The following is a 27799-nucleotide window of genomic DNA, read 5'->3' on the forward strand; positions in this document are numbered from 1 at the left end:
AATATGCAGCACAATGTTTAAAAAATAGGCCAGACAGTGATTGCGCTGGTTTTATGGCTGTTGCTAAGGCATCTCATCTGCTCAATTCAGTGCAAAGAAATAAAGTGTGATACAAAGGAAAATAAGTTCTTAGCTATCTCTATTAATCACAGCAATGAGGATCTGCCTCAGGTTCAAGGCCTGTGTGTGTCGTACCAAAGAACAGCACTCAGCAGCTCACGTGGACCATTTGTACCGTTTTGATTGGGCTCAGTTGGAATTGAATTTGAGCCATAACCATTGACTGAGCTCAACTTCACAGAAGCTGTGCATAGTGGTCTATTTTCATGGCACCCTGCCTCCCATTAAATAAATACCAGGCCCAAATCTGATTAGTCATCCATCTATAAATGTATATGGCACCCTTCCTTATTGGAAGCAGGCAGAATGACCTTTCCTTTGATATTCATGAAGACCGCTTGTTCCCTAACTAAGACAAAATGAGAACAATGTATATTTTTTTAATCATGGCTGGGTTAAAACAACTCTATAATCAGTCTGATAGTGTGATCAGGGCAACTGCCAGAGGGCAACCATGGAACTAGACCCCAGGTATTTTACTGTATATTATTACGACAGATAGCTTTTGTTTGTTTGTTTGTTTTTAAATCCTGACCTATTCCTCTGTTCAGCTACAAGTGCTAAAAGGAAGATTCCAGCCTGTTAAGGAGCCACTTGGGAATTAAATCATTCTCTCTGTTTAGTGGTGCAACGGGAGATCTTTCAACAATGATTAAAAAAAATTAAGCCTTTTAATTTTAAAATAAATCATGGAGGAAAACACACAAATCAAGTGTATATTATATACTCGATGAGTTATTATAAAGCAAATACTGCTACCCAGATCAAGAAATAAAACTTGGCCAGTGATTTTGTGACCTCTCTAATCTTGACTTCCTTGCTCTTAAAAGGGATCATATCCTGGATTACACTGTAATCAGTTCTTTGAATTTCTCAATAGTTTTACCCCCAAGTGTGCATTATCCCTAAAGAGCATTCTCTAGCCTCATCCATTAATTTTGCTTTTGTGGCCCTAAAGACTGAACCCAGAGCTCTGCATATGCTAGATAAGCACTCATCTGTTGCTAGCTCCCTATCCCAATTCCCTTTTTATTTTGGGGCAAGGCTTTACTAAATGGCCCAGGTTGGCTTTGAATCTGGGATTACTCTGACTCAGTTTCCCAAATTGCTGAGATTATAGGCCTGTCTGTCTATGTACCTATTTATGTATCTATGTATCTATCTATAAAATAAATATACATATATTATATAATTTTTGGTTCTTTAAATGGACAGGATTCTCCTCTACTTTTCCTGTTGCTTGATCTTATCTTTGGAGGAACAGGGACCATTTGATTTGTGGCTTTTTGCAGAGTCTAGATTTTGTGGACTGCATCCCCACAGTCCAGGTTGGCACAGAGCTCTGTCCTGGAAGCTTGCCAGCACATCTGTTTGCTTGTTTTGGGGCGGTGCTTTTCTGTAAGGTACCAAATGCCTGATTATTGCTCGGTCCCTTTTAATAGTGGTTCTTTCTTGAAGCTCACTGTATCGAAGTATTTACTGGAAACTACAAACCAATGGTGTTTTAATTATATTTTTTTCTCATTGACTATTTGGAATGTATCTGTGACAAGGTGCTGTCCTTCATGAGCAACGTGGTCACTCAGGGAGGGGAGAGGAGTAATAAAGACAGAATTATCATTCACTTCTGTCTCCTTGTTTCTGACTTTCAAGATATGGAATTGGTTTCATATTATCTGGAGTTGCTCAATTAAATATTCTCATATCATTATGAATCTATAAATTTAAATGTATTTCTTGAGTTTTAATTAATCATAATCAATATCCTTTAGAAGCCCAAATTGCCATATCTTTGGTCAATGGAAGTGACTGGAGTTTTCTTTTTATATGACTCTACAAGACGCTTCAGGCTTCCTTGTGTTAGATGTAAACATGGAAAACTCATTAAGACACAGGCATACACAAGGACTTTCTCCGAAGGACTCCAATGTCTCAGGAAATAATGGCATGGACTGACAAAAGAGGACTGTATAAAATGAAAACATGTCTGCTCAGCAAAGAGCCTGTACCATGAGAGAAACATATTTGCTACCTATATACTTGACAGAGGATGACTACCCAAAGTATAGAAAGAACTAAAAAGCCTGGCCCCCCAAAACAAAAACAAAAAACCCACAACAACCCAAATGACCATCAATATAAGAGAAAATGAAAGGAACAAATATTTCTTAAAGGATTAAATGTAAATGGCCAAGAAATATGAAAAATATTGACCATCCTTAGCCATCAGGGGAATACAGATTACGACTCCACTGACAATCTGCCTCGCTCCAGTCAGAATGGCTATCAAAGACAAAGCGGATGATACTGAGAATGTGAGGACAAAGGAAGCCTCATACACTCCTGGTGAGATTGTAGATTGGTTCAGCCACTGTGGAAATCAGTCTGGAGGCTCCCAGAAGAACTAGACATAGATTTACTGTAAGATTCAGCCTTACCATTCCTGGGGACATACTCAAAGGACTATACGTCAACACACCAGGCATACCCACTAACCACACAGATCTGGGGGGTTATAATATGACGTCATGCTTTGTCTCCATTCACTCCTCTTTTGAGGGTCTTGAAAGATCATTAATTGATCAACATTTTGTTGTAAATGTTGTCCAAATGTTTATGGGTTTCTGTTTTTGTGGAAGGATTTAGAGAGGTTGGAAACAAAGCAAAACACCCAACAAATTATGCTGTCAACAACCATCACTGCCTCTCTCCCAGAACCTCTGAAAAAATCAAATACAACAGCACAGCCCATTTGCTAGGGTCAGCCCTTTAGTGCCCCTTTCTGGTGAGACCCCTTGCATCCATCTCTGCCCTCTGGCAGCTGCTCTTCTGATTTGCTTCCGGGATATCTCCAAGGACCACCGTCTTGAACCTGCGGCTCTATCACACTTTGCTTTTGCTGGACGCTCCCCACTAAATACAATTTAACCTTAGCTTGGCAGTGCCACCTAGGTCTAACGCGTTGTTCGGGGGCCATCTGAACTTTCACTAAATGGTCCTGGGCACAAGTATTTTTTTATGAATTTGTTTTTCTTCTCTCTCAGAACTTCAGCACGCTCTGCTGTGTTTTGTTTTTATCTTGTATCCAATATCAAGGGTGTGAGAAGGGACCTCCACCTTCCTTGGTTTAGACTGTTGGGCCCCTGACTTTTATCTCTGAGTTTTGGAATGTCCTTACATTGCCTATTTAGTGGCTGGTGGGAAGGACTGGAAGTGTAACTCTAGATAAGAGGGTGTCACCATGGATAGGAACAAGCTCGCTTCAGAGTGCCTTTAGGTCTTGGATGTCAGCATATTTAATTACGGGAGATTTTTTTTTTTCTACCTTGAAATCTCCTGACTAGTGGGACTACCGATACCTGCCTGCCCACCCTCCAGAGGGGTCATAATCCCACCAGCCTGGAAAGGTTGTAGTAAGCTGAGTCAGGGGCACACAACCAGCAAAACACTGGAGTACTGAGTAGTGAAGGTGCGGCTTCACCACCACACTCTCTCTCCAGTGATTCCTAATGACCCAACCCTGATGGCGGCACACCAATCGAGTCTTGTCCTACAAGAACTTGGCAGGGCAGAAGCCTGTGGTTCTTCTGGCCTGTGTGGGGGCAGAGTCAGTCTTTGAGCTACCATCCCTCTCCACTTAAGCCTTGTCACCAGATCCATTATGTGTAACCTGCAGATGGCTGAGTCCACAGTACCCATGTCCATATCACATACTTTATTAGCCCAGCTCTGGTCTGAAGCCAATTTGGGAATAACTGAATTAGCCCCCGAACCTCCCTTAACTTAATTTTTACAGCTCTGCTTTCAGGGTAGTGAGTTGTTTTGTCGTTGTTGGTTTTTTTTCCCCCAGTGACCTTTTTCTTCTCCAGTGTGTGACTGAGTTTCCCTCGGGGAGCAGGGGGTAGCTGGGAACACAAAGCAGCAGCCATCACGGGCGCCATTAAGTGCTCACAGATTGCTGGGTGTCAGAGCTGTTTAGGGTAATTCAGTCCTGAAAGCTGCTTTTATCTCAACAGCTCCGACTTGCGGCCCTGCTGGTGGGGAGGTCCCTCTCTAAGGAGAGTGGCTGGGCTCCCAGCAGCAGGGGATTCAGGCCCCTGGTCTCTGTCTCAGGATACTTAGGAGGCATCTCACCTGTCTTTGGGGGAACTTCCTATGGAGCAAGGAGGCCGCAAAAACCCAATGAGGTCTTATGTGAGAGGACACAGCTAACCAGGGCTGGCGTCACCACAAATGTCACACCTAGACCTTTCATCAGCAAAGAACAGGGGAGCCATGGCCAGAGAGCTTTATGTGAATGAACAGTGTTGTGCCCAGAGCCCCCAAAGACCAAATCTGATGCAAAAGCAAAGAGTCTTTGTATTGTTATGAGTTAACTCAGGGCTCTTGGTCCCTCTGACACAGTAGCAGAGCAGGAAGGTAGCAATGGGGCAGGGTTTTTAAAGCAAGGGGAGATGGCTTGGGGTCTACAGACTACATAGGAACAGACTCAGGATTGGCTTATGTGAGTGGCAATCATGTTAGTAACTTTCAATTGGCTAGGGTTAGTTAGGGGTTACAGTTATCATTTTTGGTCAGGCCCTGGACAAGGCATTGTCCTTGAGCTGCCATGGAGGCTGGCTGGCCTAGCACATACTAAATGTGGGGGCTGGCTCAGTGGCCCAGGCTCTGTCCTTGACTCATGCACATAGCTCTAAGTTGGTGAGGGGTCCCAGACAGTAAACAACTGGCTGAATCTTGAGCAGTCAGAGTACGTGCAGAAAGGGAGCTACTGTGAGGACTACGACTTTTGTTCATGGCCCTCCCAGAAACTGCTTGCTCAAGTCTTCAGGAAACTAAAATTGAGGCCTGATCTCTGAGAGAAGACTGAGCGGCCTGTTATGGCGTCTGCCTAGTCCTTTCAAACAAGAATGTGGGGGTGGGGGGAGATGAAGAAGTGGGAGGGAGTCAGGGGCAGCTGCCCACAAGTATATGAACACATAGCATAGGTGCACGTACAAGCATATATATGTGTTGCATGTACAAACAAATAATCCTCATTGAAACAAGGTAGAAAGACAGCATTGAAAATTCATCCAGAAACTGTTCTGGAAGGGCAGTCCCGCTCTCCCTCACTCAGCCTCAGGCTTACTCTATCCCCCCAGGCTTCCTGGTTAACTTTTCACATGATTCCGTTTCCCCTGAGATGAAAGCAGCAACCTTTTTTCCTTCCTTTTCTATTGACCTAAAAAAACGGAAGCTTACTGGAGGATGGGGATGCTCTTCTGCCGGGTCTGGGTCTCAGAGGATGAGGCATCCCAAAGCCAAGGGTAGAGGGGGAAACAGTAGGAGAAGATCAGGACCAAATGTTCAGCCCAAAGAGAGATGCTAGAGGGAAGCTAGAGGCCGATAGAGAAGACATGTTTTTTCTCTTACTCCTGAGCTGCAGTGGCCATTTTAGGATCATGAGGAAAAGGCCAAGAGGGACATAGAGATGTGAGTCTTGAGATCACCAGGTACTGAACTAACCACAGTCGTCACTTCCAGGGCCACTGAAAAAACACCAACAGTTATCTCTGATATTTTTATTGTATTTTCTATTTCTTTCTTTGTTTTGGCTTTTCAGACAGGGTCCGTCTGTGCAGCCCTATCCTGGAACTTGCTTTGAGTGCTGGGATTAAAGGCGTGCACCACCACCTCCCCGTTTTTATTTTAATTTTTTAATGGGTCCTGGTTTAACCTGAACAGAGCATCGTAGATCAAGGCCTCCCACTCACTTGCAATGAAAGCACCAACTGACCTGAGGGTCTCGCTACTAAGCTTCAAACAGTGGCATCAATGAAATGAGACAGGGTTCCGAAGTCTTCCTTAGATACTGGCCCACGGCTGCCTTGATGGAGAGATGGCCATCAGAGACACCCCACTGTCCTAGATCGCTCAGAGAGGCCCCTCCTTTAGTGCACCTTCTGCTGTGTCTTGGCACATGTCATGGTCAAGGCCTTTAGACCACAGGAGTACTGTGACGGGGTCACAGAGAACCTTGATTTGTTTGGGTATGTATGAGTGTAGGTACACTTGGCATCAGTATATACTGAGGTGGAGGTGGGGTCCTAAGAAGACCGACCCTCTTTCAGTCATGAGAAATAAAGTAGTTTCTAACAAGCATATGAGTACACTATCAGAACTTGGCCAGGTAACCTGCCTCTATTGTTCTGAGCTAAAGCAGAAGCTGGGAGCTAAAAGTCTCTCTCTAGCCCACACCTAGCTGTAAATTAGTCCACAGAAGTATTTTCCTGATACACTTGAAGTCCCCTGAAGCTTTCTTACTCAGTATTTCGTTGTCACAAACACGTGTGCACCTAGCGCAGTCCCCTGCCACCCTTGCGTCTGTCCCCTTCCTTTTCTCCTTATCGTGCCAGGGTAGGAAAAGATGAATTCTGTTCGCTAGTGTAGTCTTGCTAGAGTTGGTTAAGTCTGTTCTGTTCACTGCCTTATGTCCAGAGCCTAAAATAGTGCTAGGCACACAGATAGAGGTGCATGGATCTTGGTTAGATGGAAACCAAAACCTAAACCAAACACCACGGAGAGAAGAAACCAGGTCACATGCCTGCTCCCAAGCCTGCTTGAGCATCTAAAAGGGAGAGGTCATGAACACTGAGGGGTCCTAGACTTTGCCTCTTAAGCTTCTGTGTAAGCATAGAACAATAGAAGTAGGTGAACTGGACATTTTTTGATAGTGTATCGATACGCTTGCTAGAAGCTACCTCATTCATTGGCCATGACTGAAGGGGGTAGGTCTCCCTCGGACCACCCAGGATACACTCATACCAAGGGTCTATACACTCATACGCACCCAAACATATACACGACTAAAACGCCATCTTTGAGAAAACCCCACAGTACTACTCCTTAAGTGGTCGGTGGGGACACTCTACTCACCCGATGGTTGATGGAACGGATCAGTTGATACGCTGAGTGGACTAGTCAGAAAGGTCAAAGCCACAAGGTTGGTTGAGGAGAAGGGAATAGTCCTCTTTCCTAGGTAGCTGTACTGAATAACTTGGAGGCTTTGCTATCAATCCTCAGGCAGGTTGGTAGCCAACCCAGAGCTCTGCCTTAGTGTCTTCATTAAATTAACATTAATCCTGGAGTGCGATCATTAAAACTGCCGGTCACTTACTAAAACAATAATAATCTGATGAACAGATTTTCTCTCACCTTCTTGTGAACTCACAGTCAATATTCACTCTTAAAAACAAATCAGGCCTTTCTGGACCAGTCACCTGGGATTTATTTGGAAAAAAAATTCATGGAGAAGGTTCAGGAGTTTCCATGATGTCTAAGATCTGGATGAGGTTTGGAAGACGACAGACCCTTCGTCAGTCAATATGGATGAGAAGGTTCATATGGGGCAGTCCTTCAGGACCCCTCACAAGGCATCTACCCCTCCCCTCCCCCCACACAAGTAGATGTAATGCTTTTACTTGCAAACAGGCAATTGGTTGGGTGGGGGAACTGACTTAGTGGACTCGAAATGCACAATACTGTCCTCTCCACTTAAAAAAAATTTGGTTAGATTTTTAACAGCAAGAAACTAGAATTTTTTTTGGAATTTAGTTAAAAAAAAATAAAATAGAAAAATACATGCACATAATACACACACACACACACACACACACACACACACACACACACACACACTACACAGCTCATGGGAGTGAATTTACCCGGTATTTCTGACTATATATTTTGATAACAGAATCAACAGTAACACAACATTTCATATGAATATTTGGTTTTATATCCTTGGTCGCCTGTTAGATATGATCTCATTTTCTTACTACAACGGTCAGTTCTGAGAAAGAACCTTGGTGTCTCGGCCTCTTTGCCCGTCCACTATCTCGGTGTTAGGTGGCACTCAGTAGGTGCTTTGTGAATAGATAAATGCCCATAGGATGCTATTAGACACTTTTGGGACTGAGCCCGGGAGGGTTTCCTGGTGTGGCTTCTCTGATGCATGAAAGCCACTGTAGGTGGACCTGAGCTGGTCTCCATCTGAGGCTCACACCCGTGTAACCCTTGGCCTTGAGTCTGAGACCTGTGAGCTGCTTCTACCAATAGAATATGCCCAGGTGATGGGAGTCTGTTTTCAAGATTCCAACTTCTGTCTTGCTAGCAGACTCTTTCTCTCTCTCTGTCCATCCTTCCCTGCCCACACCATACCTGGAAGGAAGCAGGCTGCCAAGGCGAGCCGAAACTGATGGTGACCTCTAGCCAGTTAGGAACTGGGGTTCTCAATCCCACATGGTGGTCTCTAGCCAGTTAGGAACTGGGGTTCTCAATCCCCACATCCTCCAGGAACCGTCAACAGTGTGGTGGGCTTGGATATGACTCCTTCTCCAGTCTAGCCTTCAGATGAGGTCAGCGCTGGGGGTAGCTGACCTGAGCTGAACCTGGCTTCCTACTCATAGGTCATTGATAAATAAACGTGCGCTGTTTCAGGTTCACAGACTTAAGGCAGCTTGCTTCAAAGTACTGGGTCCTCCCCACAAAGTCCCTGCCCACAACAAGGCTTCAGCTTCTGCCTGTCCCCCTTGGGGAACCCCTGAGTGGGCGGAGTTCTGCCTTCTCCTCTCTTTTCCCTGTGCCTAAGGCAGTTCTACCTGATGTCCCTTTCCCTTTTGGCAGGGGAGGGGCAAGCAGAGAAGCCGTCTTGGTGCTTCTCCTAGAGACTCAGTCTACCTCCTGGCTCAGATGAATTACAAAATATAATACTTCTCTGTAAAGGTCACTGAAGTTTTAGCGTAACAAGAGCGGTAAACAAAGGCTATGGAGACACAGGGCTGGGCTCCAGGCTGAGGCAGTGAGTTTGTCTGGGAGAAAACGATGATTAAAGTGGACTTCCTAAACAAGTGCTTGCTGCATGCACTGACGGAGGGCCTGTGTGTTCTGCGGGCCGTGAGCTAAATGACCTTAATCAAGGCATGCTGAGCCCAAAGCTCCTGGATCATTTATTGTCTCCCACTTATGGAGCCTGTCACTGAAACAAATGGGGGAAAAACAACGTGTTTTCTCAAGGCCAGCTGGGAGAGAGGCCTGGGGTGGCTCCTGCTGGCTGCTTGGGGTGGCAGCGGTGGCCCAGGTACACCTTAGGTGTTTGCTAGTATCTCCTAATTCCGCTACCCCAGAGCATCGGACTAGGGTCTCACTGGGGCCTGTCAGGGTGGTGTGGGGAGTTCTAAAGTGACAGTATGGGTGTTTTATTTGCTTCCTCCTCCTCTTCCTTCTCTTCCTTTTAAACCTAAGGCCTCCTGTAGTCCAAGCTGGCCTCAAACTCACTCTCTAACCAAGGACGACCTTGAATTACCTCCTCAGCGTCTTCTGCCTTCTAAGTGCGGAGATCACAGGTAAGTGCCACTCTACCTGAGTTGAGGACCTGCTTTCTAGGAATTGGGTTTCTTTAAAAAGAAAAAGATGATTGGTTCAGGATTTGTAAAGCACCAACTGGGTGGGGGGAAGTCAATGCTGTACAGTGGTGGTGAGGAACTTGTCCTAATTCTCCATGGGAACAGTGGCCTGCTATGGGGCCTGTGTGGACCAGCTCTGGGGTGTACAGTTTGCAAGAGCAGGGTTTGCTGTGTTCCCAGCAACAGGCCTTGGCACAGCGTAGGTGCCCAGTGCAGGCTTTGAAAACACAGACTCTTCCAGGATTGGGTTTCAGGGGAAGCTGTGTTGTCTTGGACACTGAATGCGGAACTGAATCCCCCTGAATGGAAAAAGCAAACAGCCGAGGGACCCAGCCCTCTGCCTTGATGCTAGCCAGGAATCGGGTCATTGCTGATATTGCTCTGACAGGCATGGATACACTGTAGAGAAGGCTTGGAAGCAAGCAACCTGGATGCTGAACCCTGACTCTGTAGAGACGGTAGGGTGAGTTATTTGCCTTCTGAGCCCCCACCCCCTCATTTTTTTTCTCAATCCTAGAATAGGAAAAGTTAGAAAGCTTCACCAGCATACTATGTTAGACATCCTTCAGAACGCTTGGCATGCATTAACTTATGTGGTCCTTACAGAAGACCTATGATATAATAATATAGAAACTATTTTTCAAGTATGTCTAGTGTACGTGTGTTTGTGCATTTGTGTTTGCACGTGTGTGGGTACCTGTGTGTCTAGGTGGGTGCATCTGCCCATTGGTCCACATGTGTGTGGAGACCTCAGGTTGACACAGGATGTCTTCTTCAATCTCTCCTTACTTTATATACTGAAGAAGGGTGAACTTGGAGCTTACAATGTTGGCAATATGACTGGCCAGCTTGCTCTTGGACCCCATCTCTATCTCCTACCTGCTGGCATTACAGGTAGGCTGCCACACCTCCCAGTTTTAATGTGGATTCTGGGGGCCTGAACCTGTGCAGCAAGCTCTTTAGCTGCAGAGTCATCTTCCTAGTCCTATAAAACACTGTTTTTGATACGAAGAAACTGAAAGAGACAGACAGGAGAAGGAAGTTGTCCAAAGTGATCAGCATTGCTAGGATTTAGATCCAAGTGTTCTGTGCTTAAAAACTGTTATTTGGGGTCTGGGGAACTGGTTCAGTTGGTAAAGCACTTGTCTAGGAAGCATAAGGATGTAAATTCAGACCTTTAGAAACAATGCTCACCCAAGCCAGATGGGGTGGCACATGCCTCTAATACCAGTGATGCAGAGATAGGAGGTGGAGACAGGTGGATGTCTGTAAGTTCATGGGCCAGCTAGCTTGGCCCATATGGTGAAGTTCCAGGCCAATGAGAAACCTTCTCTCAAAAAATGGTGGAAGGTGTCTTAGGACTGACACCTGAGGGTGTCTTCTGACCTCCTCATATGTTCATTGGGTAGTCGTGAACCCACGCTTACATGAACCAAGTGCTTGTACTCATACACACACACACACACACACACACACACACACACACACACAACTATAGTATATTTCTTCCTCAACTAATATTCATCTTCAGAGGTCTTCAAGCATAACATGAGAGAGACATTGCATGACCTTAGTATGCCCTGGTCTGTGTACAATGGAAGCGTGTGGGAATGGTGGTCTGTAATGGTGGGCACTTGCTGCACAAAATGAGGGTCACAGTTCAGATCCCCAGAATACCCCAAGAAGTTCTTTCTGGTAAGCAGGATGCCTCCACCCCAATCTCCAGTCCCACGCGATTACCGTCAGCCGGTCCCCTTCCTTGGCTACCAAGCAGACTCTGGTCATTAGAGTTGGCCACCACCTGGGGGGGGGGTGTTGACCGACTTCCCAGCATGCAAAGCCACTTCCGCTAAAAGAAACTTGTTGATTTCAGTGATGAGAATGATGAATCACACATTATTTCCACATCACCTCTCTTCCTGGAGCACAGCCACCACGCTTGCTCTTGGGGAAAGGAGCCATACCCAAATGAAGAGTGACATGTTAATTCAGAGGGTGCTAAGCCTGTGCAGTGACTGGGAGCCCCTGAGCCTTATTAAAGCAGGTACTTCATGCATAACCACTGCTATAATTGTTCTAAAGAGGGGATAACTTAAAACCAGAAAAAGTCCATACAGCAGAGGGTTCACCAGCAGGGAAGTAGGCCAGGGGAATGGCCAGTCTTTGAGTGAGTTGCAAGGGCTCTATGTATGACACCATGTTTTCTACTTAAAGAGTTCCTCCCCCAACTAAGTGGGAGTGCACCGGTGGAGGCTGGGGTGCACGGGAGGTATGCCAATGAGCTTCAATGATCAGCTTTCTTGTGTGTGTGTGTGTGTGTGTGTGTGTGTGTGTGTGTGTGTGTGTGTGTACTGTTTGCCTAGTGTGTTGTCTTATATTAGTGAAGAGGCAGGTATAGTCTGTTTGAGCAAACAAACACACACAGCAAACTAACACAACAAACCAGGGGTTTTCTCAATAGTAAGATCCGTCTAGAAGACCTTTGTAGCTGAAGTTTTCTCCAGCCCTGCCCAGCCCCACAGTCCCTGTAGCCACTTAAAAAATAATCACTCAGAAGCTTATATTAATTATAACTGTTTGGCTATTAGGTCAGGCCCACCACTAACTAGCTCTCACATTTAAACTAACCCATAATTCTTATTTATGTTTACCCACGTGGCTTGGCACCTTTTCTCAGTTCTGCCTTCACATCTTGCTTCCTCTGTGTCTGGCTGGTGACTCAGGAGCCTTCCTCTTCCCAGAATTCCCTCTCTGCTTATCCCGCCTATACTATACTTCCTGCCTGGCTACTGGCTAATCAGTGTTTTATTTATCAACCAAATCAGAGCAACACATTCACAGCATACAGAGCGATACCCACAGCAGACCTTTCCAACAATGGGGCCCTCCTAAGGTTACTTTATCACAGCCTTGTTCTTCTAGGTGTTATATAGTTTAGAAAATGTTACTTTTTATGTGAGTCTTAAGAAACAGATCTTTAAGCCATTTACAGATGTGTAACTTAGGGCTAGTCACTTAATCTCTGTGGACCTGAGTCTGTAAGGGGTTAATATAGCAGCAAGTGAGATAACCAGCCATGCAGCTTAGCCCAGCTCCTGGCTCTTGGCACCATCTAAAGAACAATGGTTATTACTGCTGCATGATGCTAGGCCTTTGCAGATGAAAGATGCCCTATGACTCTGCCCCACCTCACCACCTTCTCCAGCTTGGGGTTCTTCATCTGCAGCTCTGGGTTTCTTCTATAACCTTTGTTGCTAATGAGACGTTCCTGAAGGGCTTGTAAGAAATGCAGATTTTTGTTTTTGTTTTTTTGAGACAGGGTTTCTCTGTGTAATAGGTCTGGTTGTCCTGGAATTTGTTCTGTAGACCAGGCTGGCCTCAAACTCACAGAGATCCTCCTGCTTATGCCTCCTGAGTGCTGGGATTAAAGGCGTGCGCCACCACCCACCTGGTGAAATGTGGATGGTTAACTTCCCATTTCGGATATCCCACGGGCGTGCAGGAGCCCAGGAATCGGTATGTCCAATGGGCAGCACATAGGGGCAGCCCTTCCTAGACAGGGGACCCTGGTAAAGATGAGGTGAGACGCTCCTAGAGTAGGGAAGTCCCTGAGAATGTCCATGGTCAGGTCTTTATGGGGAAGCTGCTACTGACAGTTTAGGCAAGACTCTAATAAGGGTCTCCTGCCCTTGTCTCGTGACATTCTCACATCCTGGAACTCCCTGCCTCCCAAGCTAGAGCCCCGTGAAGAGCTGTGGCTAAAGGTGAGAACTTGGCTTCCTCCCCATCCCTAGCCTGCCATGGAGTTGTCTACAATACCAACAAGGGGACAGAATGTGTTACATCTCCATTAAATCGTCTTTATTTAGAAACGGGGCTAAGCAGAAGGCAAAAGACGCTTCACTAATGGGTGTGCCCCTATAGTGAACCTGGCTGAGCCTACAGGGTCTCAGGACAGAAGGCTCCGAGGCACACAAAGACCCCCAGCCAATGTGAAGATGGGTTCTGAAAGAGGGGCTGGGCCCTGGGAAGACTTCCTTTCAACAAATGTCGTCATCCCCAGAAGGGCGTGCTTGGCGCATAATGGCTCTAGTTACAAATTCTATTAACTCTGATAGTTGTTCTGAGTGAATGGATAATGCATTTAGCAGAAATAGATGCAATCAATTTATATGAAACCCACAGAACTTTCTCATTGGAACTGGCATCTGTTCTTAAATCATGGGGGCACGTGTGGAAATGGACAGTCTGTCACCATGACTTCTGGGCACATTAGCTGAGCCATGGGTTAATTGGAGAGAAGGGCCAAGGAAAGCTACGGCTCCCTTACTCCAGATTGCCTCAGCCCCTGGTGTGTGTGTGTGTGTGTGTGTGTGTGTATAGTGTGCAGATGAATGTGCATGTGTTCATATGTGTTTGTGTGTGTGTGTAGTGTGCAGATGAATGTGCACATGTTCATGTGTGTTTGTGTTTGTGTGTGTGTGTGTAGTGTGCAGAAGAATGTGCACCCGTATGCACCTGTGTGCATGTCTGTGTGTGAATACATGTGTGTGCATGAGTGTGGAAGCCAGAGGTCAACCTGTTTCTCAGGTGCCTTTCATCTCTTGAAACAGGGTCTCTGGTTTGTCTGGTGCTCACTGATTTGATTGGCTGGCTGGCTAACTGGCCCCAATACCTCCCCAGTGCTGGGGTTACAGGTGTGCCCAGCTTCATATAATATGGGTTCTGGGACTCTGATCCTCATGCTTTCGTGGTAAGCACTTTGCGGAGTCAGCTCCTCCATCCCTCAGACCTGTTCCTGCCTGTGTTCACACCAGCCTCTCCCTTAAGAGCCATCCTGGACAGTTTGCTGGCATGCAGAGGCAAGGCCCTGCGAGACTGAACCACCCTAGGATCATGGCTAGTGTGAATTGGCCACGACATAGTGTGGGGGTTCTGACTCCTAGGCTTGAGTTCTTTTCAGGGCTATATAAATGTATATTTTATTTCTATATACAATGTGTAAATATATAGAATGTTTAATATACAATGCATAAATTTATTAAGTATATTTTATATGTAAAGATATAATTACATATATATATATATATCATCATCATCATCATCATCATCATGATGTGTGTGTGTGTGTGTGTGTGTGTGTGTGTGTGTGTGTGTGTGTGTGTGTGTGTATGCCCAGGTGTGTGTGCAGGTCAAAGGTTAACTTTCAGGCATTAGTTCTCTTCTTCCATCCTGGGTTCCGGGGACTAAACCAAGGTCACCAGGCTTGCACAGGACGTGCTTTTACCAGCTGAGTGCTCTCACAGGCCTAGGGTGCTACACTTTTTTTCCCTCCCTCTTTGTTCAAGATGCATACTTGGAAATGGTAAGCAAACCCAGGGCTAGATTTGGAAGAGGCAAGGTTGTGATTTTTTTTTTTTTTTTTTTTTTTTTTTTGCCAAGATTCCAAAATTGTGGCATTGGGTTTCCCCTGGTCCCACCTATGCCGCATCTGAGCCTGTAATAGTGGGGTGCAGGGCCCTAGAGCTTTTGAATCCTCAACAGAACTTTGTAGAAAGGGAGAGTGGCAGGCCCTGATTGAACCTGCTCAGAGGCAGCATCATCGGTGACCACCAGGGACCAAGACAGAGACTGAGGTGGAGACAGAGACAGGGAGGTGGAGAGAGTTCGGGCTGGAGGGAGCGGGAGCTAGAAGAGCCTGACTCTGTAGCCCTAATTGCATTAGCCCGACCGTTTGGTGAGCGTAATTGTATGTGCAAAACTGACAAACGTAATTTCCCGGGACTTAATCCTCGCCCCATTTTCTCCTCCAGCTTCTTCATCTGATTAACTGAAGTGACTCAGAGGCTCTTCCGAGAAGACCCTGTGCACCACCTGGTCAGGCTTCTCCTCTGCTCCTGGGCTGGAGGCTCCCCCGGCCACCCAATCCCCCCGCTGGAGTGAGCCTGAGAGGCTTGAGAGGGTGGGACACAAGGAGTTGGGGGGGGGGGGGCACTGGGCGTAATCGCTTTCTCGAGGCCTGGCTTCACTTGGCTTTTGTGCTTCCAGTCGCTTCTGTACCGTCCGCCTGGAGGAGAGCTGAAATGCCACCTACCACCACCCCTGTTCCAACTCAGTGCGAGCTGACAGCGCTGAACTTTGGAGAGAAAATCTTATTATCTTGTCGCCTTGATTCTTTGTCAGAGGGCCGGGAGCTGACTGTTTACAGCTCACGCAGGGGCTGCTATCTGGGACGGTTCCTTCCCACACAGCACTTCTCTCTGATTGGGCAATCTTGCTACCAGCCGTGGCAGAGTTGATGAAAAGACTATATAGACTTGGGGTTCACATCCTGGTCCCCCTTCCAAGCAGCCATGGACTCGCAGTCTTTTATTCCAACACGCTTCTCCCTTCAGTAGGAATAAAAGGAACTACCCTGGGGTCAGAATGAGATCAAGCTGGCTTGTGAGAAAGCCTAGCTCATGGCAGGCATTGTCTGATTTCCACTCCCTCCCTTCTCTTGCTTCCGGTCCCCGTTTCCGCTCCGTTCTCTCCCCTCTTCTGCCTTTCTTCTCTCAGGTCAACGCTCTGAGCTTGGATCTAGCCAGACATTGCAGACATGCCTTGCTGGCCCACCAGCTGCTCTCCCGCCCTGCATCAGAAGCTTCAGAGCAGCCAGGGCTGTGTAGCTTCCCTCCCTGCTACGGTACACACAGTGATGGGGACAGGGACGTACCGAGACTGTGTGTATGCTGGGTGATGACCACTGAGTCGATGGACCCTGTCTTTGCCTTTCCAGGGACCCCCTCCCCTCCCTCCTGCTCTGGTTAAGTCATGGTCTACCTGCCTTCTTCTCTTCCAGACTACGAGAATCCGAACACAGAATGGGTTGCAGAAGAAATGTGTAAGGTCAGCAGTTGGGTCTGGATGAAAGCTAGGTAAGTCCCTGGCTTAGGTAGGAGTCTCTCTTTGACCATAACGCCAAGTCCAGTGACTCAGGAGACATGCCTTCTTTCCAGAAATCTTGCCCCCCAAACAGACCCCCTTTGTACCCCCAATACACATCTAGAGGGATCTGCACTGAGATGGGACTAGGGGACCCGAATCATGGTGGAGACAAACACGTCCTTTGTCCTTCATCCTTCGATAGAACATGTGAGGGGAGGGTTGTGAGAGCTGAACCCCTTTTCCCTCACCTTAAACAGTTCCTGATGTGACACTGGGCTCTTGGGAAACTAATGGCTCCAGATTCAGTGTCCTAGAGCATTCCCGGGGAACATTAAGGCTACTCTTAGACATCTTTGGTTCAATACCCTCCTTTTCCCTCTGACCTGGAACTGGTTGCCTATCTTGTTCTGAGGTAATGGTACTCACTAGGGCAGCCTGGTATTTTAGCCAGAGTCTCCACTAGCCCTCTGGGAGCTGTTTGCTTCTAATTCTGTTTGGAGATGATGGGGGAGTCATGGCCCTTTCCCAGCTCCCACGTGATTTCATTTGTCTGAGTGGCCAATGGGCCCTTTATTGATTATCCCTTTTGGGACAGTGGGAGTTACGTGGTAATGAACCCTGACTCAGGCAGGGTGGACCACTGCTCCCTAACGATGGTGAGGCCAGGGCGGGGGTTGCCACCATGTTCACTCAGCACAGGGAATGAAAAGGGAATTGTGGTCCCCTTCCTGAATGGAGGACAGATTTGTAAGTTGCACAAGCTTATCACACAGTAGTACACAGAGGTGAGTCCCCTGGGGGTGGGTGACAGAAAGGGACCTTAAACAGGTAAGTGGGAAGGGTTCTTATTCAGGCTAGGTATTTTCTGTGAATCATGGTGGCTGGAAGGATATAGAGATCTCTAGGTTAGGCTCCCAGGTAGACTGTGCAAGGGTTGGAAAGATTTTGGGGAGCTTTAAGGGTGAAAGGAGACACACACCTCCTTCCTCAGCTTGGTAGCTGGCCAGATCAGGCAGGACCAGTAAGGGATGAGAGCCACTTTCAAACAGCTTTTGGCTTTTTTTTTTTTTTTTCAAAAACGAAGCAAAACTAAAATTTAGCTAATGAGCAGAGAGCTAACCAATTTGGTGTCAAAGCGACAAGCCTCTAATTATTTTGTACTCTGCACGGAACCAGGATTCTATCTTGTAAGTAGAAATTACAGATTTATCATCTATACGCTGTTCTTCTAATCAAGATGTATGCGACAGGATACGGTGGACTGTGTGCAGTACCTGCTTCTCATGTGAGACATGGCAGTACCCTTGTTCCAAAGCCCTCAGGGGCTCTTGGACACATTTGAGGGGGAGAGAGCTTAGAAACCAAGACCCAATGTGTGTGTGTGTGTGTGTGTGTGTGTGTGTGTGTGTGTGTGTGTGTGCAGAGGCCAGAGGCTGATTCCACATGTCTTCTTTGACAACCCAACCTTCTTTGTTGATACAAGGCCTCTTACTTAATCTAGAGCTCACCCTTCAGCAAGACGGGCCGCCTCCTAAGCTCCAGAGACCCTGTTTCCTGTCTCTGTCTCCCCAGTGCTAGGACTGTGGGTGTGAGCCACTATGATTGGCTCTTTACATGGGCACTGGGGATCTGAACCTGGTGCTGGAGCTTGTATGTCAAGCACTTTACAGACTGAACCATCTCCCTACACCCCTAAAGGTGAAGCCCAAGGTGGCCTCAAATCCATCATCTTCCTGCCTTTACCTCTATAGCATTTGCCCGCTGGTGTGTGTCCTAACAGCTGGCTATAGCTTGACACGCCCCCCCCCCCCCCCCGCCATTGTGTGTTGGGGTTCCCAGGGGAAAAGTTGCCCTTTTGTATATTTCCAACAGTTATGTCTCATCACCTTTGCTCAGTCTCTTCTTCGGGGGGCCCATAACAAAGGTGGTGATGCCTCTCCTGGAGATCAACCATTTTCTTTTAACCCCAGTGCCCGACCCATCTACAACACAGGCCATTCTTCTGCCTTTGGCAGCAAGACATAATGCTATTCAAATGTGGCAGCTGTGCCAGAGTAACCCTTACCTGTAGGATCGAAGATGGGAGTCGGTCCTGATATGTTTGCCCAGGATTTGGGCTCCTTGTTTGGATTTTTCTCAAACAGATTTCTGGATTTGGGTGCTGCATTCGAGGACATTTTATCCTCACCACTGACTGGAATAGAGAAGACCCAGTGAGCTGAATCAGGCAGAGTCAGTTTTAGGGAGGGAGAAGAGGTTGTACGGAGGAAGGTGGGAGAGGCAAGATGGCTAAGATTGGGGGTCTAGGGAATGAGACTATGGGTAGTCCCATGGGTCACTGGGTTAAGGGAACAAAGGACCAGGGTAAACTCACTAGTGAGGTAGCAGTCGAGGCTGATGGAAATGTTGTCAAATGCCACCGTTGCCCTGGATCCTGGACCCCACCACGTGACTATCTGCAACCAGAACCTGTATGATGTTAAGAAGAATCTGTGTTAGGAACCACTTGGGTAGGCCAAGTTCCAGGATTCAGTGTCAGCACATGTGTGCTGACCTATTGCATGGGAATTTAGTTTGATCCACCTGACCTCATCCTAAAGCATTGGTGAGAAGGCAGGGCTCAACCTTTCCTGACTTCCACTTCTTCATCACAGAGCATATCCCTTTCCAAGGGGGTGCTCTGTAGGCTGGAGAGTTTTCTCTCCGAGTTCCGCCAAGTCCCGGCAGTCCGACAGCCCACTTATAAAATAAACACACAGACGCTTATATTATTTAAACTGTTTGGCCTAATGGCTCAAACTTCTAGCTATCTAGTTCTTACAACTTAAATTAATCCATTTCTATAAATCTGTACCTTGCCACGTGGCTCGTGGCTTACCGGCATCTTTACATGCTGCTTGTCATGGCGGCGGCTGGCAGTGTCTCCCTCTGCCTTTCTGTTTTCTCAATTCTCCTCTGTTAGTCCTGCCTATACTTCCTGCCTGGCCACTGGCCAATCAGTGTTTTATTTATTGACCAATCAGAGCAACACACTTGACATACAGACCATCCCACAGCAGTGCTCCATCACGACTATGGCAGATACGCAGCCTTTAAAGCCAGTTTCGAGTTCTGAGCTTGGGAGACCTTTGCTTTCTGGGCACACATGGTGGGTAGAAATGGCTTGGCATTCTGCTCACGCTCACTCATGGGTAGAGTGAAGCTGCTATTTAAACATTAAAGTGCTTTTGTATGACACCAACTGATGGCGAACCCCTCAGTGTCTTTGTTGCTTCAGGCATCTGGGCTCCTTCCCTGGTTTGACCCCATTAACCAGCAATCAAAGGGTTAATGTCTTGCACAGCAGAGGTACTGAGCATCCTGGGTCTTGTCCAGTGTTGGTTACTGTTTTCTGACTGGTGGTTAAATATTAGATGATTGACTGTTTCCCCTGGGAGTGCGTGTACTCAAACCACAGTGGGTCATGAAGTCTGGACAGTAACTCACTGAGGTTGTGTCTCTTTCCAGCCATTTCATGACTTCGAGGGCCAGGTCCTCTGACTACAGTCAGGGAAAGCATGAGACTGAGATAAATGGAAAGATGCCATGGACTCATTTGTTTCCCGGTTTGTTTTCTTGGGAGATCTCCTTCCTGGAAGGCTATCATCGGTCAACCACCCCCTTCTGCGATAAAGGGACTGCGTCCTGAGGACCCTAAACACTCATTCCCCAGGTTTCAGAAGGTCGATCCAGAATGACCTGATGAATAGAGTGCATCCTTTGTGTGGATGTCGAAACGGTAAGCGAGGGGAGACATGGCTGTCAATCATTGAATGGATACAGCACATGTGGTTATACAGCCGCACATCAGGATGCTAATCGACAATAAAAAAAGAATGGACCAGGAGACATGCTGTAAAATAGATGCCTCTCAAAAGCATTATGCAAAGTTAAAGAAGGCAGACAGTAAGTTAAAGACCTCGTATTGAGTGATTCTCTGTATAGGAATCATCTAGAATAGGCAAATCTGTAGAGACAGAGAGCAGATTAGTGGTTGCCTGGGGCTAGCAGTGGAACAATATTGACTGCTAACTAGCATGAAACCTCATTTTGGGGTGATGGAAATGTTCTAAAACTGGGTTGTAGAAGTCTTTGTAGAATTCTAGAAACTTGCTGAGAGTCATTGACTTGCACACTTAAAAATGGGTAAATGTTATGGCATGTAAATTATAGCTTGCCAAAGCTGTTGGGGAATAAGGAGGGAAATGGGAGAGAGAGAGAGAGAGAGAGAGAGAGAGAGAGAGAGAGAGAGAGAGAGAGAGAGAGAGAGAGAGGAATGAGAGACAGACAGACAGGAGAAAGATCTATCTATCTATCTATCTATCTATCTATCTATCTATCTATCTATCTATCTATCTTTCTTTCTTTCTTTCTTTCTTATATAGAGAGAGTGTGCAGGCTGATAATGTGGGCCAGGGCAGGTAGTGGACAAGGAAAAATACTCTTTGAGGAGGTGGAAGAGGCACACAGGAAGAAATGAGAGGGGGAAAGGCCTTTTATTTCCCTGGACCTCAGCTCAGGAAGGGAGTGAAGCTTCCCTGCATGTTCAACCTGGGCCACATGCAGTCATGACCCAACATAAAATCAGAAGCTTACTTACAACCGTATGAGGCTCTTTTCATCTAATTATGCAATTATTATTATTTTTCTTAACTTGACTGAGCTTTTCTTTAGTGTGAACTTTGTAGATGACAGTGCCCTGTTTCGATGTGACAAAGCTGGGCATGCCTGGGTCATGAGTTGCAGCCGGGTGGTAGCTCCCATCATGACTGAGCATGTAACCCTGATCAACACTTAGAAGGGATAGATGATGGCTTAGTTCTTTCTGGCCACAGGACAGTTACTGTCCTTGCAATCAGATGTGAACTTTTATCTAAACAGTGCGTTTGTGACCAATTATTCTCAACTGCTCCACTCCCCACATCTGCCTGTTCCTCCATCTATCTTGTGGAATCTGGTCACATACAGCCCTTTCAGTCTAAAGGTCACAATTAGAGGGCCCAAATGCTTTGATTCTAAAGAAGAAATGCCTGTTCTAGGCCATTCTCAACTACACAGTGAGTTTGAGGCTGGCCTAGGCTATCTGAGTCCCTGTCAAACAAAACAAAACATCCCAAGCCAGACAAAAATTAACAACAACAAAACAATAATAATTTGATTATTATGAAGCTACTCAAAAGTGTGACTAGAGTCATGTTCTTTGGTTGGGAATGTGAGATATCCTGCACTGTAGTGGGCATCGATCCCATAACAACCCACACTCTCATTCTCCTCTCTGGGTCATCCTCTCTGGGTTATCCATCACCCATAGGCTGAGGGGTCAGGGTACATCAATGCTAAGCTGCACCATCAGCACACCTCCTTAACGAACTTCAGGTGCAAGGGAATAAATACTTGTGTGCCTCTAGAGCAGGGGGAGGGACAAGTTCTACTATTCTTTCCATGGACCCTGGTGGAAACCTCTGGTCTCCTTGCTTGCTCTGCTTTTCCTGCTTTCATTTGCTAGGACTGGGGGATTAGAGCTACAAAGTTCCCTACCAGCCACCAGGCCTCTTAGCACGGATGGGATGATGCGAGCCGGGACTGGAATGGTTTCTAAATCCAAGCGTCTCCAAAGCATCCTGTAAGATGATGGCAGTCGAAGTTGCTGTTTCAAAACATTTAGCTGACAGTGGGAAGTGCCCAGATTTTACGTCAGGGGCACCCAGGGCAGGGAAGACTCAATCAGATGGCACCATGAACACAAGTGATGCTGCTTCTGTCTACTCTAGAGCCAGAGACTCAGGTAAGGGACAGGTGGGACAAGTAGAGATGAAGGTCAGAGCTGAACAGGTGTGGCGGGACAGAGGTGAAGGCAATGTGGGAATGGGTCTAGGGCAGCAGGGGATGAGGCATAGAATGAACAACAGGGATAATTCTAGCAGATCATCTTCTGTGAAGGAACTGTTAGAGCAGCTGTGATTTAGGTTTCTCTGCCTTGGATGCTGTCTGGTTGAGTGTCTTCAGCAGAACCATAGAAGAAGAGGCTCTGATAGCCTCTCCCGGTTGGAGATGGGCAAGAGTTCCTTGGGGCTCTGAGTCTTTCCAGTTCAATTACTCTTTTACCATCAGTTTCCCAAAGATACAGACACCAGGTCATTCCTCAGAGTTAGCTGTGGCCTTGGGCCTTAGGTTCTAGCACATACTCCCATGTACAGGTAGAATATTCTAGGACATATGGGAAGCAAGGTCCACAGCATATTACTGCTAAGACTATAACAGACTAATAAACACACAGGTTACCTCCCTCCCCCTGCCCCAACATTTTCACTCTTGATAGGGAGGGAAGTGTCCTCTCCACAGCTAGAAGAGCCTTCTCCCTCCCAAGTGGGGCATCTGGTTAAGGAAAAGGAAGAGGAAGCTTTTGGGGGCTCCTTGTGCTATCTGGGAGCCTGGCAGGTGGGCCTCCCCTTTCTCTGGCTGTGTAGAACTTGCTTCCAGCCAGTAACCATCGATCTGCTTGGTTCCGTTTCTCCAAAGTAGATTTGTGAATGCTGGAATTGATGCTGGTTTTCCTATTTTCTTTCTTTCTTTTTCTTTTTTTTTTTCTTGTCTAAACCAGCCTCGGCGAGAGATCTTGGCTCAAGCCTGCTTTTGCATAAGAATGCACCCATCTTCCCATCTTGTGCAAGCTTTACAGACAGCCTGTTGAAAATTAGCCCAGGGGGATTCTGAGAGGTGATACTTTGGGCCACTGGCCAGGTTTCCAGGAGGCAGCTCTGGAAGTGGGTGCTTCCTGAACTCACCCGGCAGATCTTTGCAGAGGATATGTGATGCTGCTCACGCACAGCCCAGAAAATGCACCGTCTCATTCAGGCAACAGACTGTTAATGGGCAGTGAATATGAGGCCTTATTTGCCATCCTCCCAGCCTCAGGGATTGACAAACCTAATTAAGTTCACTTAATGATTCTAAGTAGCTGACAAAAAGGTGTGTGTCTGAATGTGGACTGGGGGGATAACAAGGCTTTGGTGAGAGAGGCAAAGAACTCCGGATGGGCCTAAGAGGCATGTGATGGATGGGCACCATAGCTCAGATTCCTTCTCTGGCCATTTAGTAGGATCTGAAAAAAAGAGGGGGTCCATTTTCACAGCTGGGGATTGTCTGGGATCTGGTCGCTTAGGCCAGGACTGGCAGATGCTGCTGAGAGAAAAACCGCTTTCTCCCTTTTCTTATTGCTCAGTTGATTTGCTCAGTAAAAGTCTTCTGAAATGGACTGTCGCAAGGCTGGGGTTGCGGTATGCATGTCTATTAGAATAATGTCTGCGATGAAAAAGCCCTGCCACATCCATCCTATTATCTGCATAATTGACTTCAGTTACCGGCTGCAGAGGAGGGGCTGGGCTGAAGGGCAGCTTTGGATTCCCAGGACCAGCCCTGGTTGGATCTGAACAGGCGAGGGCTGGACAGGTGTGTAGATGCTGTGAGGGTTTGTGAATGGGAATTAGGCCATGGTGAAGGTCAGGCTAAGTTGGGAGCATTTCCCCATTCCTTGAAGCCCCGGCTATCCAAGGTAATTTACCACCTTGAGACTTGGTTTCTCCTCTGGGCATAGCACCAAGAGCAGGAGAAAAGTCAATACAGAGTTTCTAAGGCTGCCAAGGGTCCGAGAGCACTTTCTTTCACAATGAGGCTGGTTGTGGTGAGGGAACCTTCTGGAAAGAGGAGAGGGGATAAATAAATCTTCAGAGAAACTGCATGGAGAATCATAGAAACCCTTCCATACCTGCAGGTCAAGGCTTCCCATCGTTGGCTTTCTCTTGTTTATTTTTATTTTCATTTGGGTTGTGTATGCATTTTTGTGTGTGCATGTGGAGGCCAGAGGAAGACATCGGGCACCCGGCTCTATCGGTCTCCCTTGAGAAAGTGTCTCTTGCTGAACCTGGAGTTAGGTTGGTGGCCAGGAAGCTCCATCTCTGGTCCCATCTGCCCTCCCTAGTGCTGGGGTTACAGGAACACACTACCCTGTTCAGTGCTTTACATGGGTACTAGAGACTCAAACTCAGCAAGTGTACAGCAAGTGTTCTTACCCAGTGGGCCATCTCCTCACCCCTAAGCGTTGGCTTTCTACGCTCACTTCTTGGGGACTGGCATCGAAGGATTCTCGAAAAGGAGAAGCTAGAGATGTCAGACGGGTAGAAGACAACCTTCTGGGAGTTTCTTCTTTGCTATCTCATTCCCTCAACCTGTGTCATATCTGTTGCATTCTAGTGTGGGGAGCAGGGCTAAAGGAGGAACAGAAGGAAAGAGGGTCTTGCTTTATGGATGGAGCTCTGGCCCAGCAGGGGAGGTGGCTATAGACAAAAAGGCACGATCCACAAGCTTGACTGTGTTACGTCCTGGATGGGAGCAGAGTGGAAAAAGGAGTTGGGGGAGGGAAGGTAGAGAAGAAGCAGAAGAGGAAGGGGAGGAGGAAGAGAGAGAGAGAGAGAACATGAGAATGCCCACCCCCACTCACCCATACCCCAACCTGTGCACTCACTCACACACTCACGAGACACGCATGCAAGAATTCACCAATGGATATGAAGAATGTTAGAGATCTCTCGGGGGCATCGTTTGCCTTGGACAGTTACATACTAAGAAAGAGCAGGCCTCTCATTTCCCAGGTCACGTTTTCTGCCATCTGTTGCAGGACCATCTAACTCACTGAATCTCATCTAGGATCATGCACCTGCCAATGTTCAACGAGCCCTTTGGGATAACTGAGGCTGTGGAAGACTATCTAGGCTAGAGGGTACCAAGCCCACTCTTCTTAGAAGAGCCCGGACTGTCCACGCCTATGTCTCAGGACATGTGGATAGTCCCCATGGTGACTTCTCCATTTCTGTCTGTTGGTTTGTGACCTGGAGGGCTGAGATGGTACCAGATGTGGCAGCCTTCTGACAGTGAAAGGACCCAGGAAAAGGATGGTTTTAATTTCCTTCCTCCCTGAGAAGAACATCTTGATGGAGGTGGATTGGTAGTCTTCTTTGCTTGGGGGAAGTGAATTTCAAAACACTGTCATAAAGTAAGACAGGGTTCCTGACTTGGTGGGACCCTGAGAAAATCACAAGGACTTTATAAGTGCCATCATAGTATTTCTACACGGCCTTTCTCTAGGATGAGAGATTGTGCTTCATTGTTTCTGTTTCATAGTCTATTTTAATGATAAATCTGTGCTTCCCTGGACAGTGTGACAAATTATACGTATCATCCTTTGCCTTGGAGCAAAGATCATCCGAGCCCATGGTGTGAGTCAGATGCCTGTGCCTGCAGCCAGGAGCATAGAGCACTGACCTTGTCGTAAGGAGTTTGAATATTGTATAATTCATATTATTCAACCACTATGGGACTTCTGAACTTTCTTTTAGCTTTGACCCCTACAGAGCTAACGCCTGCTCAAGCCGGGGAAAATGCTGGTTGGGACTGGGGACGGAGAGACGCCAAGGGAGATTTTGCAGAAATGAATGTCTAGGACAGTGTCAGAGCTATGGACAGAGGTGCATGTGGGAGTCACGCTGTGATGTCATGAGATGCCAATCAGGCAGCTGGCAGTGTGGGTCCAGGACTCACGTGGAAAGAGGATATGTAAATCATTTGCTTGGAAGCGAGGGTAGAAGTGATGTCAGTGGGGCTCCTCCTGGGGGACAAAATATATTTAATTGGCTTCTGCTTTGCTTCAAGTATTAGAAGCTCAATTATCCCCTAGATTCCAGACTTTGTGCCTAGGGGGAGAAGGGCTGAGAACATGGGACTTCATGTCCACAGGCTTTAAGAGTTATGAAACACACACACACACACACACACACACACACACACACACACACACACACACACATCTGTTGACTTATAAACTGAACTGTGAACTTTACCAAGAAAATCATGAGCAGATCTGAAAGCCAGTTATGGTAAAGGGGGTTCACGTAGTGCCATTTCGAACAACTGCCTCTCAAGTCGGGCTCACGGGCCTGATCTGCCTCAGCGCTCTGCACCCTTGATTGTGGAAACTGAGCAATCAAAAACACCAGCTTGTCCCACATGTCACAGTAAATCACCATTAGAAATGGGATTTAAAGCTCAGAATTACTAATCTACTCCTTGCTTCAGTGATCTGAGATATTTTCTGAGAAAGGAAACAGGGCCATATCCTTCTAGAGTTACGAGTGTTTGATTTGCACCTACCAATGCCTGGGTGCACATTGTGGGCCGAGCCACCAGCCACATCTCCCTTCTTCTCAGAGAGTAACTTCTCAGAGAGCTAGGGCCCTGCTGCAATGGCTCCCCGACTGCCCCCTTTCTGAGTTCCACTTTGAGGCTCTGATCTCATCATTTCACATTTGGTTTTCCTCCGGAGCCTCTACCAGACTCAAGGCTCCAGTGAGTCCCACTGGGCTTCATGGTCCTGTTGCCCATACCCACAGCTCAAAGCACATGGCCTCATACCATTCCCTCTCGCTCAGGCTGGCTACCCACAATCCCTTGGCACAACCCAGAAACAACAGCAAAACATCCTCATCTTTAGACTATTGCTTGCCCTGATGCTGTTTCTGGAATGAACGACCTTGATTGTTATTTCTCTAAGATAATTTTTCCTGTGGGCTGGCCAGTTTGCCCATTTCCCCCATTCATGTGGCCCCAGCCACTGAGATACTGGGAGTTCTTGGGAGCCTGCACAATGATGGTGGGTGAGGCTGCCTCTGCACGCGTGTATTCTCAATGCCGTTCAGATCCTGTGGCTTAGCAAAAGGCTGGCCATATGCATGGAGGGAAGTTAATATATGATCGTTGACAATTTGACAGTCAGCAATACGTCTCCAGATACTTCTTGATTCCCCATCTGGCCCACAAGAGACTTGGATCTGTCATTTTATTGTCAGTGTCTTTCAAACACAGTTACACACAAGAGTCATTTGGGGGAACTTCTTGAAGGGTTCCAAGCCTAAGATGTGGTCTTCTAATCAAAATCTCTATGTGTGGGGCACAGGGATTTTACTTGGTGGCAGCCAGGGAGAGAGTTTTCTGGCGTAGAGTAACGCTCAGCCAGATCTGTGGGGCTGAAGCTTTCTTGGCAGCCTTGAGCCTTTGCAAAGTAATCTCTTCCTGCTTAATTTTTTGTTTTTAGAAAAGAGGAAGTTTGGTGAGAGAGATTCTGGGATGATTTCTGCCAGAAAATAAGAATTTGCTGCATCATAAAATTTGGGGAACGAAACATTCACACTTCAGAATAGATCCTGGGATTGATGTCA

The 27799-nt window shown here is 47.0% G+C and overlaps 1 protein-coding gene across 2 annotated transcripts in view; it reads right to left on the bottom strand.

The window, feature by feature from the left end:
• The window catches only part of Alk (ALK receptor tyrosine kinase), a 716558-nt gene that overhangs the window by 58148 nt on the left and 630611 nt on the right, over nt 1–27799 (bottom strand). For both annotated transcript variants that reach the window (XM_052746220.1, XM_052746218.1), the window contains 2 exons: nt 18868–18962; nt 18559–18687 (listed from right to left, as the gene is read on the bottom strand). In XM_052746220.1, the coding sequence (XP_052602180.1) occupies nt 18559–18687; nt 18868–18962 (224 nt within the window). The remainder of the gene's footprint in view (nt 1–18558; nt 18688–18867; nt 18963–27799) is intronic.

This window comes from Peromyscus californicus, unplaced genomic scaffold, assembly GCF_007827085.1.
Source record: "Peromyscus californicus insignis strain IS unplaced genomic scaffold, ASM782708v3 Scaffold_1__1_contigs__length_55948999, whole genome shotgun sequence".
Lineage (NCBI taxonomy): Eukaryota > Metazoa > Chordata > Mammalia > Rodentia > Cricetidae > Peromyscus > Peromyscus californicus.